Raw genomic sequence first — 13,262 nt, 5'->3', positions numbered from 1 at the left:
TCTTTTTATAATTTCCTGACAGAATTTATAAAATTAAACATTTAAAGACAGAATCGGGGACATGTTGCATTCACATTTGATGTTCAACCTGTGCACATTTTGGTGGTCCCCAATAATCGTCATGTCAAAGCATCAGGCTCGAAAGATCACCTTAAGCATCAAGATTTAAAAAAATAAAACACAACTCTCCTCAATCTAAACTCTAGGATTTGGATGACGCTTCCCTGTCAAGGTTTCTCCCGCGTGGAGGAGACAAGAGGCAGGAAAGGCAGGTAACTGAAATTGCCTCACGTAAAGGGGCTCAGCGCAGAGGAGGAATGAGATAATAGCGGCGGTGGGATCTTTTCCCTTCTCTCCCTTTCTATCTTGGAAACGGGGTGCGAGTGTCGGCGGAGCGGAGGCAGTCCAAGCTCCGGGGTACCGGCGGGAGGAGACTCGACGAGCGAAAGGGGCCAGCGAGGGTGACCAGGTGCCCGCTGGGGGACCCCGGCGGCGGTGGCCAGGGGCGCCCAGGTCCTCCCCGATCCCAGGATGCACTGCGCCCCGCCCCCTCCCCGCGCCGCGTTCCGCCTCCCCTCGGCCCCGGCCCCCTCCCGCCCAGCTCGGGGAGGCGGGGACGCGGCGGCGGCGGCTCCTTCACCAGTCGCGTCTTTCTCACTCACTGGGGAGCCCGGCGGTGGCGGCACCTTTCGAGGCAGACCCGCTGAGCTGCTAGCCCGCCGGCCAGGGAGTGAGAGGTCGGATCGACTCACGGCAGAGCCGACAGACGGACGGACAGCGGCAACGCCAGACGGCCAGAGTCGCCTCAAGTTCCGCCATGAGCTGGGGCACAGAGCTGTGGGTGAGTGGGGGAAAGGGGCGCCCCGCATGGACCCCGGCCCCTGAGAAGCGCGGGTTGGGCGGGCGCCGCGGACCTTCGGCGGTGAGAGCGCGCACCGCGGTCCTTGGTACGGCGCTGGCGGAGGGTGAGGGTCTCGCTCCTCTTTGTGTGCAGACTCCTCTTCCCTTCTCGGTCGGGGGTCTAGGGGGCCGCTAGTCCGTGCCCCCGCCTTTGCCACCGTGGTGCGGCTCGGGCGGCGCCCGGGACGGCCGGGGGAGCAGCCCGCGGACTACTGCGTCCGCCGTGATCCCCTCTTGTCCCTTCCTCCTCCGCCTTCACTTTCCCGACGCCTGGCTTCGCGCCCGGCGGCTCGTCTCTCCCTTTGTATCTCTTCTCCTGGAGGCGGGGGAGGGGGCCCATTGTCCCCAATGGGCGCTGTTCGAGGGCGGGGAGGGGACCGGCCGCGATCCCTCGCCCGGGCCAGGTCCGCGGGGCTAGGGCGTCGCCCGGCTGGGGCGGCGCGGGGAGCGGGGAGCGGGGAGGCGCCGCCCAGAGCTCTCGCCCCAGGTATGGGGACCCAGGCGGCTTTGTTCGGAGCCCGGCCTCGGGCCAGCCAGGCCCAGCCCACACTCCCATTTCCCTCTCTCTGCTTCTGTGCTTCGGGCGGGCACAGCTTCGAGGGACTCCGGTTTGGCCAACCCCGGCTGCAGCCTTTGGGCTGATGGCTTGGTTTTGGGGGCTGAATTAAATCGAGTGATTTAATTCAGGAAGCTAATTTTGCCAAAAGGAGCGTACGGTTTCCCTGTTGCTTTACTTCCCCTTCCGTTCTTTATTCTCACTTGTTCTTTCTCCTTCGTTCTCTCCTTTCCTTTCCTCCCTGCCGTTCTTTGGCACAGGAGGCTCCAGACAATGCCCAATGTCTGGCCAAGGTACGGGCGGAGGGTAATAGGTCGGAGAATTTGCCCCTGGCGCCGGCGCGGAAGGGTGGAGGTGTAGAGGGCTGTGATTTCTCAGGTGCGGCCGGGGGAACTGGGTGCGTGGGGGCGCTGTTCCGAGAGCCGCCTGGCCTCAGCCACTCCCCTTTTTATTCCACCTGTGCCTGTTTTCCGTGCCTTTTGTTCGCGAGGATCTCGTGAAATCACTGCAGATAAAGGGGAGAAATAACTTTTGAGTATGTGTGTGCCCGGCTAGGGTGGGAGTGAAAGCCGATCGGTTAATTGAAAGGCAAAATGTTTTCTTATTTTTCTCGTCTACTCATAGATTGGGAATCTTAGAACTGTGACACTTTAGAGTCCATCTAGTGAACGCTTACTTAGCTAGCCAGGAATCTCTTGTGCAACATTCTGGACAAGTGCTTACCCAGTCTGTAAACACACCACCCAAGAGAAAATACCTTAGGAGCCCCTTCATTCTGTTTCTTAGATAGCATTAATTGTTCTTATATTGGGGAGGATTGTGTGGAAAAGAATTATGTAAAGTTTAATCCTTTTACATTGGTTAGTTTCTCAGGCATTATTGGCCTTTTTTTCCTTACACTTTGTGCATTCTGTAATTGATTATAGTGAATTATCAATGAAAGGAAATCGGTATAGTTTTATTTTCAATTTTTCAATTTTTTTTTCATGCTTACCAGAGTGCATTCATCCATTTTTATAATTACAAAATGTTTTAATTTTTGCCTGTTTAAATGACTCGTGCTTCAAAGGAAATTAAAATGTAAGTAGAATACTTTTAAAAAGTAAACATAGGAAAACAGTGGAGGCATGTTATTTAGATTTAACTCTTAAGGTTTAAAAAAAAATTCACCTTGTATCACACTAAAGAATAACAGTTTTAAGGGAAAACATTATTTTAGTGAATAATAAAATGTTATTTTAAAGTTTTTTTTTAAACTTATGGTACTACATAAGGAAACTATTCCATTTCTCTGCTGTCTCCTGTAATTTGGTTATTTACTTTCAGCATTTAAATAGTTTCTCAGCAATCTGAAAAGATAAACTGTAGAAGAGATGGGAATTTTTGTTCTAACTAAAATTTGTTTTGTGTCCTTTGGAAATTCTGAAAAAAGATTTTTAATTTTTCTCTTAACATTTAGCACATCTCCATATTTTAAGATTTTTAGTTTGAGGATTTGAGGGAAACATTTATTAGAAACTAAGTAATGTAGAATCAACTAATACCAACTTGGTGTCTAAAACTTAGATAAGCAGAACTTGGTGTAGAGGACTATTGTTGGGACTAGAAAAAACCTTAGGAAAATTTGAGTATGCTTCCTATTTTTACTGTTCTCAGTTTTGAAAAAGGATTGTACTTCCAATGGATTGTAATGTAATACAAACACCTGTATTGTGCTTTTGCCATTGAGGAATTCGAGGTTGGGAAATTCTCTTGAAATTTTGGATTTAGAAACCAGTTATCCTATTATTTCATGTTTAGAATCACATTACTGTCCCAAAGAGTTAATTATTGAGAATATGTTGTTACAGAAAAATGATATGTAGCCATGCACTTAAACCTAAGTCTGCTTCTTGTAACAATCATTGGAGGTTTTTTTTTTTTTTTTTTTTTGCTGTTTTAATGCTTCTTAAGTCTTATGTTAAATTTGAGAAAATAAAGGAATTCAGTAGAACGACTCTAATACTGACTTTGGGGGACTTTTTTTTAGTGATATGCTAAGTAGGTCGTGTCAGACTTTGGTTGTGTAGTTGTTAGGGGATATGAATTAACTTGTAATAAATTTGAACTGTGCTTACAAGGATTTCTAGTGTTCCAAATGAGTAAATAAGTTGGTGAATGTATACTACAGTCACAGTTTTGCATTGTATTCTGGGTAATACCAAAGAAAGAGATGATACTGTGTTCACTTCTTCAGGATGCACGGTAGCATCTTAGGCATTGCTTACTATGTTCATTTCTTTCTTACATAGCAAGAATGGATGGATCAGATAGAGAGCCAAATATGAATTAATAATTTCACAAAGCATAGATTTTGAAATTATTTGCTTTTTTTTTAAACAGGGAAATTAGAGATTGAAAAAGACCTATGTTTAGTAAATAAGTTTTACTTATTAAGAAATAGGTTTTTAGTTTTTTGAGGACCTGGTTAAAGTTCGACAGACAAAAATCTGTGTATGGGTTGTGAATGTGTGTATAGATATGAAAAAAAATATATGGCTGAGCACCTCACATACATATGATTTACTGAAAATTTTGCTACCCAAGGGAAATGCTGGATAAGTCTGGTAGTTAGAAGATGGATTCAAATACCTGATTTAATTTATAAGTGCATATAAATTTTTTTATGCCTTAATTTCCTGGTCGATATAATCTTTGGTCCTTAGTTTAAGAATGTATAATTTAAAAGCCATTGTTATTTTCATTATATTATTTATATTATTATTATTTTTGAGACAGAGTGTCTTCTGTTGCCTAACCTGGAGTGCAGTGGTACAATCTCGGGTCACTGCAACCTCAGCCTCTCAGGTTCAAGCCATTCTCCCACCTCAGCCCCTTGAGTAGCTGGGATTTCAGATGCACAGCACCATGCCCAACTAATTTTTGAATTTTTAGTAGAAACGGGGTTTCACCATGTTGGCCACGCTGGTCTCGAACTCCCAACCTTGTGATCTGCCCGCCTCAGCATCCCAAAGTGCTGGGTTTATAGGTATGAGCCACTGTGCCCAGCCTTCATCGTATTATTAACTAAATGCATTTGACAAAGCTTATATCTTTTTGGAAGACATTGAAAAATGTGGGTTGAGTGATAGATTAGGTGGATAATTTATGTATTACCCTCAATCTTAACCTTTTAATGCATCATTATCTTGACTTCATAGCACTTTATATAGGACTTAAATTTACATTGTAAGTGACTAGATTGTCCTTGAGTGTAGAAAGACTGGATTCATCTTTGTTTTCACTGACCAAAACAATGCTTGTAGGTGATCATGCATGTTTTTTCCAATTGCATTGATAGTTGATTGCATTACCCAGAGTATTAGTGACTAATTAGCAAGTGTATCTTTAGGGTTCTCAAAGCCTTTGTAGGTGATGATAGGTTAGGTGATCTAGATAACAGCTCAAGAAAGTCTAAAGCTGAAACCAAAATTATAAAGTTAAGTTTTATTACTTGGGTTAAACATTTTTATCAAGTAAAATGGTGAAAGGATGGGGAAGAAAAGACCTACAGGTAATTTCTGGTGAATTTACTTGATTGATAGCTTGGTAATGTGACTGCCTAAGTAATTGATGAAATCTTAGGCCACATTAATAGATTTATCTGTGAAAAGGAATTGGGTCTCATAGTCTACTGGTTAGACCATATCTGTAATATATATGTATATTTTTAGAGATAGGGTCTTGCTATACTCTCAGGCCAGTCTTGAACTCTGCGCTCCACAATTGTCCTGCCTTAAGCTCCCAAGAAGCTGGGACTGTCTATAATATTGACTTTAATTTTATTTCACATTTTTTAGAGGGTGCTTGTCTAGAGGAGATTGACAAAGAAAATTCATTATTAATGTAAACTGAATTGCTTCTCCAAAAGTAAATGAAAGGCCATGAAACTGCTGTAGGAATTCAGTTTTGTTTTAAAAATACAGTAATTATTTTGTGTCTATTATATGGGAAGCACTGTTATGTTTGGTGAGATTTATGAAGGCTTATGATATTGGCCCTGCCCTGACAAAAGGTGGAGTTGCTTTGAGGTGATATTACTTTACTAACTCCAAAATACTCCCCTACATTGATACTACTGCCCAGAATGCCCTCTGTTGACCAATTCCTATCAACCCCATGCCTCCAGACTATCCATTCTGGATATTATCTTTCTTATGGGACTACCACCTTATATTATAGTTATTTCTTGTGCATTCAAATCTTAGGGAAATTGTCATGATATAAATACTTACATCTTACATTCCCTTTTGTTGGCAGAAATTGTTGTGTTCAACATTGTATTACAGATGTTATTGCTGTTAGTTAAGGAGGATGAGTGAGAGGTATCAAGATATCTGTTTATGTCACCATTCCGTAATGACTATAATAAGTTGGAAGCTGGAGAGCTGCCTCTAACCAGTATCTCCTTTGCATTGCGGCTCATACTCCATTTACTTCCACTTGCTTTCCCTGCCTTTTTCTTAAAATATTTGCTCTTTCTCCTTCCCCCACCCTATAAACCTATAAAATATGATTTTGGCTGGAAATTTAAAAAATACTTGCTCTACCAAGTTTTTCCCCTATCAGCTAGTTTGTAGAGAGAAAATATGGCAAGAGAATAGTAATGGCTTATAATTGTCAAATACCGTCTGTGCATATCAACAAGTGCTGTCTTATTTAATAATCTTCAATCTTTAAACATTTTCACTTCAATAGCAAAAAAAAAAATCTGCCTTGGGGAATATATCTATAGAATATTAAAAACTGGTGGGAAAGGTTATATAAAGGTTTTGTTTTATAGAATGTAAAAGCTGTTCCATATTTCAATTCAGGCCATGTCTGTCTAATACATCTAAAACATGTAAACAGGACTGAGGCTTGTTCATTCAACACATGTTTATTTCATGCCTATTATGGCTTCAGCACTAAGCTAGGCTTTGTGGGGCATACTAAAAGAATCAGTTAGATATCAGCATGAGCCTCAAAGCAACCCTAAAAGAAGTAGAAAGTAATAGATGGACTTCAGGGATGTGAAAAATGACTTTTCATTCTAGACATCACAGGAAAATCTTTAGGAAGACTCTGTCACTTGACCTAGGTTTTGGAATAAGAAGGGTTTTGCAGGTGGGGGTTCCTGAGAAGTTTCTAGAGGGCAGATACTGTGTCTTACTCATTGCTTATTCATTGTCTGATTCATTGCTCTATCCTACCTGGCTTAGAGCCTGACATTATTAGGCTCTTTAATAAATGTTTGCTGGACTGACCTGAGTCTAGTGTTACGTTTGACTTGAATTTGAGTGCAGAATGTCTGAAATTAGTGATAAAGGGTAGACTGGAACCAGGCAGGCAAAGAGGTTGGTCTGGCTGCTTGAATCATGAACCTTTTGTGTGCATGTATGTGTGTGACTGTATGTGTGCGTGTGTGTGTGTGTGTGTGTAGTTATGCATTTGCATATAATCAACCCACTTTTCAGACCATTTAAAAATTCACAGAAGGAAGTCTTAGTTTGTTGGTAGAAAGGATTACTTCTTGCTTCTGAATACTTTGGTGGCAGGAGGGGAATACCTCTGGGTTTTAGAAGATGAAAGTGTATTTATTTTATCACCCATGCAAGAATATTTGAAGGACGTTATTTCCTTTAATATGCTACTGATTTGAAATCAGTTTTATTTTTAAATATAATTACTACAACTTGTTTATACTGTTTTTTCTTTCCCCTTTATCTGTGACTTTATACTGTAGGCCCTCCATATCAGTGATTTCCACATCTGTGGATTCAACCAACCATGGACTGGAAATACTAATTAAAACAATCATACAACAATAAAAATAATACAAATCTAAAAACAATACAGCATAACAACTATTTACACATGCCATTTACATTGTATTAGGTATTATAAGCAATCTAGAGATTACTTAAATCTAGAGATTATTTAAATCTAGAGATTACTTAAAATATATGGGAGGATGTGTGTAGATTATGTGGGTTATGTGCATATACCGTGCCATTTTATTTTTATTTATTTTTTGAGACAGAGATTTATTTATTTTTTGAGACGGAGTCTCACTCTCTCGCCTAGGCTCTAGTGCAGTGGCGTGATCTTGGCTCACTGCAAACTCCGCCTCATGGGTTCATGCCATTCTCCCTCCTCAGCCTCCCGAGTAGCTGGGACTACAGGTGCCCGCCACCACGCCTGGCTTATTTTGTTTTTGTAGTTTTAGTAGAGATGGGATTTCCCCGTGTTATCCAGGATGGTCTAGATCTTCTGACCTTGTGGTCTGCCCGCTTCGGCCTCCCAGAGTGCTGGGATTACAGGCGTGAGCCACCGCGCCTGGCCTATTTATTTTTTTTTAGAGATAGGGTCTTGCTGTGTCACCCAGGCTGGAGTGCAGTGGCACAATCATAGCTCACCGCAGCCTCAAACTCCTGGACTCAAGTGATCGTCTTGCATCAGCCTCTCAAGTAGCTAGGACTCCAGGCATGTGCCATCATACCCAGCTAATTTTTTTTTGTGGAGGCAAGATCTCGCTGCATTGCTCCGCTGGTCGTGAACTCCTGGCCTCAAGTGGCTTTCCTCCCTCGGCCTCCCAAAGTGCTGGGATTACAGGCATGAGCCACTGTGTCTGGCCCTATGCCACATGCCATTTTATAAGGGACTTGAACATCCATGGCGAATACCAGTGCTGGTGGACAACTATATTTTTACTTCTATATCAGTTTAGGTATCAGTGCTTTTTCTGGAGGTGAGAGGGTGTTCACTGGGAAAATGCAGTTAGTTTTGATTCCCACACTTCTGCTTTAATTCCTAGTTTCATGAGCTGATTTATATGCTAAGAGTATTCTAATAACAAAATATTTTAGAATATTTGAAACATCACCTAATTGATGACAATGATAAATGCTCTAAAACTGCAAATTGTGCTTTAGAAATAATAAACATAATCTATTAGTGTTACAGATAATTTTAATATTGTCATCTGTGCCTTTCAGCATTTTCCTTTTTTCCCCAAAATAAGTTGTATTAACTTCTATGATTGGTTTTACAGAATTTTTGTTGACTAGTTCTTTGAAACCTCTTTTATACCATAGGAGGATGCTGTCGGGCATTGTGAGATGTTACCTACTTGGGCATGGGGATACTCCCCTCTAGTCTCAACTATTTGGGAGGTTGAGGCAGGAAGATCGCTTGAGCCCAGCAACTTGAGTCCAGCCTGGGCAATATAATGAGACACTGTCTCCAAGGAAAAAAAATGTCTGACTGCTTTTTGTAATGTGGGGGTCAGCATTTAGAATCTGTTTGGAGCCCAAGAAAAAAAATCTATAATAACAAGGATAAAAGTTTATGTAAAGTGTCCATGTTGAATCCAAATTAGTTATTCATGTTTGGCAATTAGGGGCATTTTTTCCCTCAAGTTCTTGATAGAGAACTAATTAGCAGACTTTACAAATATCTCATGAAAGATGGGAAATACTAGTATTTGTATACTTGTTATAGTTTGAAAAGAATCAATGTATAGAGTGAGATTTTACTATTTTTGGCACACCATAATTTTGTTGTTTTTAGGGAGTAAAGGATATCTGTTTTGTTTTTGCTGCGTCCTTGCTGCATACCCAATTTATAGATAAGGAGCCAGGTGCCGCTGCTCATACTTGTAATTCCAGCGCTTTGGGAGGCCAAGGTGCGCGGATCTCTTGAGCCCAGAGAAACCAGCCTGGGCAACATGGTGAAACCCTTTCTCTACCAAAAAAAAAAAAAAGCAGAAATAAGCTGGGCGTGGTGGTGCGCACCTGTAGTCCCAGCTACTCAGGAGGCTGAGGCGGGAGGATCACCTGAGCCCAGGAGTCGAGGCTGCAGGGAGCTGTCATCTGCCACTGCACTTTAGCTTGGGTGATAGAGCAAGACCCTGTCTCAAAAAAAAAAAAAAAAAAAAAAGATTATAATGGTTGCTTTTGGGGGAGTATTTACTGGGGATGGCAAGCCATTGAATCCCACTATTGATTCAGCCAATTTTAGTGCTTAATATATGCCAATTCCTTTTCTTTCTTATCTTTTTTGAGACAGGGTCTCACTTCCATAGCCCAGGCTGGAGTGCAGTGGTGCCATCACAGCTTACTGCAGCCTCGACCTACCTGACTCAGGTGATCCTCCATCCTCAGCCTCCTGAATAGCAGGACTACAGGTGCTTGCCACCACACCCGGCTAATATTTGTATTTTTTGTAGAGATAGCATTTAGCCATATTGCCCAGGCTGGGATCTCCTGGGCTTAAGTGATCCATCTGCCTCAGCCTCCCAAAGCGCTGGGGATTACAGGTGTGAGCCACTGCGTCTGACCTCCAACCACTATTCTGAATTGTATCACCATTGATTACTTTTGTAGGTTTTAAAATTTCATATGCATGGTACCATATGATAAGTACTCTTTTGCACCCTCTTCCATTTAACATCTGTTTTCTTCCATTTTGCATTTTCTTCCTTGATATCTGTGAGAATCATCCTTCCGTGGTTAGTTGCAATGTTCTATTTTATGTACAGAATTTGTATTTTCTTCTGCCGTTTGCTTGGGGTGATTACTGGTCTGGGACTACCTTAAGCCAGTTTTAAGATGTGCAGTTCTCTTGTGTGGTTGTTGGATTTTGATTTTTTTTCCCTGTGCCTCTTGCTGATTATCAAAACAGAGATTCTAATTTTTCAGGATTGGCAGACATTCTCAGGGCAAGAGTAGCTTATGTGCTCTTTTACCTTTCTGGATTCTCCTTCTTACTTCACATTTCTTGGCTTGTCTTCTTGGATGATTTAAAATTTTTGAAATATATTTCATCCAGATTTTTTGTTCAGTTAAATAGCGATAGTTGACAACTTAGCCCTCCATTACTGGAAACGGAAATTTCTTATTTAAGTTTTTAATTTTTGCTATTTTTATTTCTAAGAGCCGTGTTTTTTTGGTTTTGTTTTCTAAATGTAATTTTAAAATAGCATTTTCTACTTGTATCTTGGAGCAATATCTTCTCTTGGTTCTTTTTATAGGTCAAAGACAGGTTTTTGAGGAGGAAAACTGGATATCCACATGCAGAAGAATGAGTGTTTTGTTTTTAGATAGAGATGGGGTCTATCACGTTGCCCAGGCTGGTCTTGAACTACTAGGCCCAAGTGATCCTCCTGCCTCAGCCTCCCAAAGTGTTGGGATTACAGGCATGAGCTACCGTGCCTAGCCCAGAAGAATGAAACTAGACCTTCATGTCACACCATATACAAAAATCAACTTAAAATGGATTAAAGACTTAAACATAGGACCTGAAACTGTAAAAATACTAGAAGAAAATATAGTTCTATGATACTGATCTTGGCAGAGATTTTTTAGTTACGGCTCCAAAAATATAGGCAACAAAAGCAAAATGGACAAGAGGGATTACATCAAACTAAAAAGCTTCTACACAACAAAGGAAGCAATCAACAGAGTGAAAAGACAGCCCAGGGAATGGAAGAATATTACAGTAATCCCCCTTCAGTTTTGCTTTTTGTGGTCAACTGTGGTGTGAAAATATTAAATGGAAATTTTCAGAAATAAACATTCACATAATGTTTGTTACCATTTATTATTCTAATTGTTCTCTTATTAGTTATTGTTGTTAATCTCTTACTGTGCTTAATTTATAAATTGAAGTTTATCATAAGTATAGAAGTATAGGAAAAACAGTATAGACCCGTATAGGCTTTGGTACTACACAAGGTTTCAGGCATCCACTGGGGGTCTTACAGTGTATCCTCTGTGGGCTGAGTGTGGTGGCTCATGCCTGTAATCCCAGCACTTTGGGAGGCCAAGGTGGGTGGATAACTTGAGGCCAGGGATTTGAGACCAGCCTAGGCAACATGGCAAAACCCCGTCTCCACTAAAAATACACAAATTAGCCAGGTGTGGTGGCATGCACCTGTAATCCCAGCTACTCCAAGAATCACTTGAACCCAGGAGGTGGAGGTTACAGTGAGCTGAGATCACACCACTGCACTCAGCCTGGATGACACAGCGAGACTCTGTCTCAAAAAAAAAGAAAGAAAATAAAAAAGAACAGAGTGTATCCCTGTGGATAAAGGGGGACTACTATATTTGTAAACTATGCATCTGATAAGGGGTTAATACCCAAAATATGTAAGGAACTCAGACAACTCAGTAGCAAGAAAACAACTTGATTAAAAAAAATGGGCTGAGGACCTGAGCGTACATTTCTTGAAAGAAGACGTGTAATTGGCCAACATGTGTGTGAAAAAATGCTCAACATCTCTGATCATCAGGGAAATGCAAATTAAAGCCCCAATCGGATACCACCTTACACCTGTTATGGGGCTATTACTAAAAGAAGGAAAGATAAATGTTGGTGAGGAGGTGAAGAAAAGGGAACCCTTGTACATTGTTTGTGGGAATGTAAATTAGTGCAGCCATTATGGAAAACAATATGACAGTTCCTCACAAAATTAAAAATAGAATTGCCATATGGCCTAGCATCCCACTTCTGTGTATTTATCCAAAGGACAGGAAATCAGTATGGTGAAGAGATACCTGCACCCACTTTCTTCGCAACGTGATTCACAATAGCCAAGATACAGAATTGCTGTGATTTGAATGTTTGTGGCCCCTCCAAAATACAAGTTGAAGCTTAATCTCCAATGCAAGAGTACACATTAAGTGCCCTTTCTCTGAAATAGTTAGAGAAGACCAGAAGTGTTTTGGATTTCAGATTTTTTTTTTGTGATTTTTTTTTGGGGATATTGGAATATTGGCATTATACTTACCAATTGAGCATCCCAAATCAGAAAATCCAAACCTGAACTGTTCCAGTGAGCATTTCCTTTGAGCATCATGTTGGCACTCAAAAGGTTTTGGAACATTTCCGATTTTGGATTTTCAGATTTGGGATGCTCATTCTGTTTTAAGCAGTGGGGCCTTTAAGAAGTGATTAGTCTGTAAGGGCTCTGCCTTCATGAATGGGATTACAGCCCTTATAAAAGGACTTGAAGGAGAGAGTTCACACTTTCCATTCCTGTTTGCCCTTTTGATGTGTGAGGACATAGCACCAAGGTGCTATCTTGGAAGCAGAGAGCAGCCTTCATCAGATACCAATTTTCCTGGCACCTGGATTTTGTACTTCCCAACCTCCAGAATGAAGACAAATACATTTCTGTTCCTTATAAGTTACCCAGTCTCAGATATTTTCTTTTAGCAGCACAAATGGGACTGAAACAGGAAGCAACGTAAATGTCCATCAGTGAATGAATGGATAAAGAAAATATATATTCTCACAATGGAATACTATTCAGTCCTGAAAAAGAAGGAAATCCCAGGCACATGTTTTCAGGATCTCCTGGGGGCTGTGTCACAGAAAAAAGAAAAAGAAAAAAAGGAAATCCTGTCATTTACGATAACATGGATGAACCTGCAGGATTTCATGTTAAGTGAAATAAGCCAGGCACGGAAAGACAAATATCACATCATCTCACTTACGTGTGGAGTGTAGAGAAGTTGATCTCATAGGAACAGAGCAAAATGGTGGTAACCAGAGGCTGGGTGTGGGGAGAATTGGGAAGATGTTTGTCAAAAGACTTAAACTTTCAGTTATGCAGGAAGAATAAGTTAAAGAGATCTATTGTACATCATGTTGACTACAGTTAATAATGTATACTTGAAAATTGCTATGAGGATAGTTTTATATCATAAATATATACAATTTCTACTTGTCAACTAAAAATAAAAAAATAGATTTTTTGTTTGTTACGTTTAGTTTTCTT

At 41.0% G+C, this 13,262-nt stretch overlaps 1 protein-coding gene across 7 annotated transcripts in view; it reads left to right on the top strand.

Moving 5' to 3' along the window:
* The first annotated feature begins 606 nt into the window (after positions 1–606).
* LOC105485406 (formin binding protein 1 like) overlaps positions 607–13,262 on the top strand; it is a 123,949-nt gene continuing 111,293 nt past the window's right edge. For 3 of the 7 annotated variants that reach the window (XR_011612221.1, XR_011612176.1, XM_071077388.1), the window contains exon 1: positions 607–841. Coding sequence is in view for 5 of the 7 variants with exons in the window: in XM_071077388.1 (XP_070933489.1) it covers positions 818–841 (24 nt within the window). In the remaining 2 variants the exon portion in view is untranslated. The remainder of the gene's footprint in view (positions 842–13,262) is intronic. The other 4 variants (XM_071077407.1, XM_011747747.3, XM_071077414.1 and 1 more) reach the window with 3 other exon arrangements.

Source organism: Macaca nemestrina, chromosome 1, assembly GCF_043159975.1.
Source record: "Macaca nemestrina isolate mMacNem1 chromosome 1, mMacNem.hap1, whole genome shotgun sequence".
NCBI classification, from domain to species: domain Eukaryota; kingdom Metazoa; phylum Chordata; class Mammalia; order Primates; family Cercopithecidae; genus Macaca; species Macaca nemestrina.
Note: the sequence above shows the minus strand (reverse complement) of the source record. Positions and strands in the feature narration are given on the sequence as shown.